The following is a 6,344-nucleotide window of genomic DNA, read 5'->3' as shown; positions in this document are numbered from 1 at the left end:
TCTAAGATTCTACTGACAAATGTTAAGGGCAGAATCAAAGCAGGAAGATTTGTGTTACTGTCAAATTGCTCACGGACTACACTGTATCACTTACAAACATATTAATATTTAAAATCTGAGATTGAGTGACATTTTAATTCTGAGCTACAATATGCCTATGTAGGCCATTTAGGCTATTACACTTTGTATTACCTTGCTTATTGTGTTGCTAAATTATGCAACACTAATGAGCAAAATCATGTTTGTCATAGACTATTTGCTGTTCTGCAAAATTTTCTCATTTTCCCAAATGTAAAATGTTTGTAAGGGACTAATAGAGTAAATTACCCTGGAATTACTCTGCCTACTGATAGCAGTTTATATAAAGACATTTATGCTGTTTTAACATATACAGTACATGACATGTACCTATTTACATAAAATCATACTTCAAAAATCCTTCTCAGTGTATTATAATAATATAATATCAACCTTTTGAAAACTTTAACAAAACAGTACATAGTCTACATTTATAAACCACCCCGATGTATGGAATATACCTATCTAGTTTAGGATATGCAAACACTCAAGAGTGTCAGATGATTTTACTGGCCCCTCTGATTACTGAATCCATTATACTAGTAGGTCATTCAGTATGCAGGAGTTAGGGGGAAAGCTCGTTCACTCCCACACCTATAATGCATGACTGCTAAAGCTTTTATCTAAGTGGTTCATCCTCCACAGTCCACATCTTCCCAGTGAAAGAGCTGTTAAGTGTGGAATGTGCTGCTCATGACTGTGCCAGACCACACACAATGAGAAGCAGAGGGAGAAAGGAAAGAAAAAATAATAAGTTCTGCAGTAGTTTGGCAAGGTCATGTGTCTCACTTGAAAGGATAACATTAAGTCTGTCAGCAATACAAGCATGGATAAAAGGACATATCTGTGAGGCATTCATTCTCATTAATGTTTTAGTCCTTGGCTATCATTGCTTCTATTACAATTACTGGATAGTGCTGCAGTTGAGCAATTAGGCTTTTGCCAGAGATGAAAGCATAAACCTTCTTGTCAAAGGTAATTAAAATTGACTTGAACAGACACAAAAACCAGCCAACAGATTTGTTCCGTTTTTTCATACATCATCTAAACCTAGGGTATGAATTTGGTTTTACTTTTCTATATAGAGCCTGAGCATGTAACTCAGTGGTTAAGGATTTGGTGTACTGAATGGTTGGTTGCGGATTGAACTCCCAGCACCCTTAACCCTCATCTGCTCTGTTGTATTCTGCCTCGATTGTAAGTAACTTTGGTTAAAAGCATCAGCCAAATGAGCAAATGTAAATGTGTGTATTACGTTCCTACTCTGAGACATGTGAAGCCAACCACTGCATAGTCTTAATCTGTCATAATCTGCTGCTCATGCTATACTAAGGGGCAGCTGAACAGACTTGGAGGAAAGTGCTAATAGCCGTCTTCCACATACGAGTCCAGAGATACCCATGATTGGGTAGTGTTGCTCTGACTGACAGGGGAGAAAGTAATTCGATCACTCCCAAATAGAGAGCAAGACCAGTTTTGCTCTCTTGGGCACCAGGCCGCAGATATGGCTTCTATGCTTTTCTATGCTAAATATGTAATGTGAAGGAACACAGAAAGGCCTTCCACATTTGTTTAGATGCTTTGATAGTGAAGTGCAGTGGTGTCACTGTGGGGGATAATATAATTTACTAACTTGGGCCATTTGTGAAAGGGAGTCCTCAAGGCGCCTGGATGAAACTTTCCATTTTCAAGACACAGGAAGGTTTTAGCACAGGACCCAAATATTTTGTACAATATCCCTGGTTAAATATAACTGAAATGCATCATGGAGGGCCTATAGCTTGGTGAGTAGCTTGTTATGACATCAAATAAGTACATATCTCTCTTGTCACTTGATGGTTTCGGGAATCTGCTAATAAGGTGTTCAGTTCTCACCCAGTCTCACAAAGTGCACATGGAACATGTGGATATAAGGACTGTAATGACCTAGGGCATTCACCTAAAGGGTTCAACAGAATTTGTCATAACGTCTGAGCTGCTATATGAAATGTGCTCTGTGAATACACACCGCCAAAACTGCTTCAATTATTTCAAATTTACAGCCAAAAGCCAAAATCCTTGTTCATATTGGACAGAAATTTTATAACACTGGATGACTACACATTATACTCCAGCAGCATGCCAGCTTCCTTATAATGTGCCTTTCTATTCCCTGTCACGATTAGCACATTATACTAATGAGCCTATTACCTTAATGACGCTCCATTTAGAACTGCAAGAAGAACACACACACACACACACACATACACACACACACACACACACACACACATTTTCACAATTCTTTATTGGTATTTCAAAGTAGTAGGCATTGAAAAATAAAATAAAATAATACCTGTTTTCATTACAATGTTATATTGAATGTCTCCTTATGGTTAAACACAACGTCAAAGAAATACAGAAAATAACTTTTGAAAATGTCTTATTCACTGTAGATTTTAAATGACATTCCTTAGATATATAATCAGAGTATAATAAAATAGTTAGCTGTTAGTTTTAGATTAATCTTGAGCAAAAATGCAAAGAAGAAAGCAATGATCCAAAGCTGTAGCATAATACATAACTAAAGTACCTCTGGATATATATTGGATATCGCTATGGGAATTACGGCACTGTGACCAGAACATGAAGATGCTTTTAATACTACCACTAGGAGCTGCAATAGTGCGCTAACAGTCTCAGGGAAAAGGTGCTAAACTACCACATTTCTTCATGCCAAGCTCTCAGAGAAAGTTCTCAGCTCTCAGTTTAGGCCTACCTGACATAAACTTAGATCACGATTTAGCCTAATATTGATACACGTGTTTTTTTTTAAATAGACAACTATAAGTAAAGGTGCACAGCAAAATCCACAGTGTTGTATAATACCATGTTTCTCCATATTGGGGTATTCGATCTCAATGCAAATGAGAAATGTAAGAGTTCTTTCATAAATCAAATGTTAATTCAAATTCTTACACTGTGGGTGTTAACTCAACACTGGGGACCTTGCTGAGCAGGCTACTGGGAAATACTCTAAAATATGTACGAGGATGAAGAAGTATGAAGAAGAAGAAGAAGTCTACATTGACGTCTACAAGCCCAGTTATTTGACTTAGTCCTTATTTCAGCTCTAGCATACAGGAACTCAATCTAGTTCTCTCCTCAATTCAATCATGAAGTCATACCTGACTTTTGGCAACAAATATATCATCCAGCATGTCTCCTACTCCTAATCATATATTACAGTTTGGTCCACATCATCCATCAAGGTTGGCGGTCCAGATGACAATTTTAGGTTCTTAAAAGCAGGAAATCAGGCTACTCCTTGTTTTAGCAGTGGGAGCCTATTTATTCAGATGGATGAAGGAAGGAGATCTATACAATCCTCACACACAGCGACACTAGCTTATAAACCGTTATAAATCTATTGGCCTTGAAGCACGCGTCCATTGTTTCCAGCGGGCTCCTCCCTCCTGAAGCTGAAGAAGATTTAGCACTGTTCATGCGTATAGAGGCTGATTCTGGATCCCCACCCGTGTAATATAATTATACCAAAACACGGGCTGTATTTACAGTGTCAAAGCATTGGGATGGCACCGCGTTAATCAAGACACCGCGACGGATTCCAACAGGTGATCTCCGCGCGTCTGGCTCGTATGTCTCGTATAATCCGTGCACTCTTTCCCCGGGATGCCTGCACTGTCAGCGGCTTCTTTATCCGATCTTTTGGCGTTCAGGTCGCTTTTCTGCACCGCCGTGGGTCTCTCCATTACGCAGTGTCTGCTGCTTGGCTTCCCTCGCACGGCTTTGGGGCGGCCGCTGTCGCGTTCGTACTCCTCCTGCGCTTTCTGCATTTTGCGCTTCCTCATCTTGCTCTTGTGCAGGTGAAAGGTGGCGAGGGAGACCAGGACAGTGCCGGCGATCATCGCCACAAGCACTAACAACACCATCGTGGACGAAAACGACCGGAAGAGCGGATCGGTGGGGTCGGCGCACGTGCCATTGGCGCGCGCCGTGCCATTCGAGGTGCACGGTGGGATCGAAAGCGCCAGGCTTTCGGAAGACCCGGCGCTCATTTAGTCCTTTTAAGAAGCGTATTCCCCACCAAAAAAAACCAGGACGAGGCTCTGATGACGGCTGACGGCGAATTTCCAGCCCTTGTGTGTCACCGTTGCCTCTATATTGCGCTCATTCCTCTTGCACGGAAGGATTACAAGATTCCCTCGGGAGGCACCCTAAAATAGATCCAATACACAATTAAATAAAAGTGCTAATGCAGTTAAAGGACAAAAAACCTAATCAGATCTCATAATCACTTTATAGTAATCAAGTGTGGTCTAAACTCCAGAATGACTGACTAACCCTAAAATATAGTTCCCCACCATATGGCATGAACATTGCCTAGATATTTTATTTCTGTCCAGCCAGCAGCAGTGGGAATAACAAAACCTCCGCAATAGTGCCTGAACTTTGATCATGAATAATAAATAAATCAGGAGCTTTGGTAGGCCTGCCACTTTATGGATAGTCTGCTATAAATTCAAAGAATTTGCCTCGGGTTAATCTAATCTCATCTACAAGATTAAAAAAAAACTGCGGCATTCCTGCATGAGACTAAAGTGGACGCCAGATGAGCTACAAAACGCAGAGTGTAGCAGAAGTAGCACATCTGACACGGATTTCCTTGTGTGCAACCACTACAGACAGCTTTTTTTTTCAATCAGTGCAATATATCACGCAATAAAAATGCAGTTTACCTTCCCCAACTGTGGGAATCCTGCCGCTCCGGAGGCGAAGACTGGCCGCGTTTGCAAATTGGGAGAAAGAAATAAAAAGGAAGCGGAAAAGCGGCCAATCCCTCACAGATCGCGATGACGTATCGATAACCCCCAAAGGGCACAGTAAAAACCAGCAAGCTCATTCATGCATATTTCTCCACGCATATGCACTCGGATCTGCAGAGGGAAGCTTGGAAGGCGCTGTAGCAGGAAGACACGACGCGCTTTTGTTGCGCCCGTTCCGTCCCGTCAGCTGAGCCGAGCACAACTCAACACTTGCGCCAGAACAATAGACGCATTTCGAGATTTCAGTGCATTCGCGTGCGTTCAGTTCGACCGAGCTGCTCAGGTTTCTGCTCAAGGCATGACGCGCGCGAGGAGCTGTTCAGTGCTGAATGCAGGAAAAAAACAAATCACTGGGTAAAACCGGGGAAATTGGGGCGCGCGTGCTAGTGTTTAACACGACACTGATAGGAGATCTGATTGAGTTAAGACTTAATGAAAGGGCGTTTCGAGTTGTCGAGCTCGCAGCTGTTTTGTCAGAATGGCTGAAAATGGCAAATGCATGCATGCTGAATTAAAGCCAGACTTCATGAATGGACATTAGCGTGAGAATGTCCAGTGGTAAAATAAAAGCTGGTGTAATACTAAAATTAAGAAATAAATAATTGCATTTTTTTTTTTTTTGCCAAAAGACAATGCAACTGTCTACCTGAACAACATTTGGTCATTCATTCATCTTCAGTAACTGCTATATCCTGGTCAGGGTCATAGTGGCTCTGGAATCTATCCCAGGAACACTGGGCATGAGGGGGGACTATACCCAGGATGGGACACCAGTCCATTGCAGGGCACCATGCACACGCACACACACACACACACACACACACACACACACCTTGGTGTAATTTAGAGCTGCCAATCCACCTACTGGCATGATTTTAGAATGTGGGAGGAAACCGAAGAACCCAGAGGGAAAACAAACAAGGGTAGAACTTGCAAAACACTGCACAGACAGTATCAAACCAGGGATTCTGGAGCTGTGAAGTGGCAATGCTACCAACTGCACCACCCTGCCACCCTAAACTTGGTGATGCAGGGTGAACACTAAATAAGATACAAGACATGTAAAATCCTTTGTTACGATAAAATCTAGCCACGTATCAAGATGCCAATTATAGGTTCTGATTCCAGTCAGGATAATAATAATAATAATAATAATAATGATAATAATAATAATAATAATAATACATCTGTCACACATGAAATAACCAAGAGCACTGACTGATAAAAAAAAAAAATTCAAGAATTTTGCTTGTGTATTTGCTTCCCTCACTTCATGACCTTAAGCCAATATCTAATTGAAAAATTTGACACCCCTTTCTCTTCAAAAAATAGTTGAAATCTGCTTTACACTACACTTGAGACCCACCTCAGAAAGGGCGAATTTGTATTCATTAAAAAGCTCTCACACATCCTCACTATTTACAAGCCTGCACTCCTAAA

The 6,344-nt window shown here is 41.3% G+C and overlaps 1 protein-coding gene across 1 annotated transcript; it reads right to left on the bottom strand.

Annotated features, from left to right (window-relative positions):
- Positions 1-2,349: 2,349 nt before the first annotated feature.
- Positions 2,350-5,409, bottom strand: si:dkey-35i13.1 (uncharacterized protein C11orf87 homolog). The gene is made up of 2 exons (XM_026934958.3): positions 4,818-5,409; positions 2,350-4,295 (listed from the first exon to the last, which is right to left on the bottom strand). Exon 2 carries the CDS (start codon positions 4,134-4,136, stop codon positions 3,666-3,668), a length of 471 nt encoding a protein of 156 aa, XP_026790759.1. The 5' UTR covers positions 4,137-4,295; positions 4,818-5,409; the 3' UTR covers positions 2,350-3,665.
- Between the last annotated feature and the right edge of the window lie 935 nt (positions 5,410-6,344).

Source organism: Pangasianodon hypophthalmus, chromosome 14, assembly GCF_027358585.1.
Source record: "Pangasianodon hypophthalmus isolate fPanHyp1 chromosome 14, fPanHyp1.pri, whole genome shotgun sequence".
Lineage (NCBI taxonomy): Eukaryota > Metazoa > Chordata > Actinopteri > Siluriformes > Pangasiidae > Pangasianodon > Pangasianodon hypophthalmus.
Note: the sequence above shows the minus strand (reverse complement) of the source record. Positions and strands in the feature narration are given on the sequence as shown.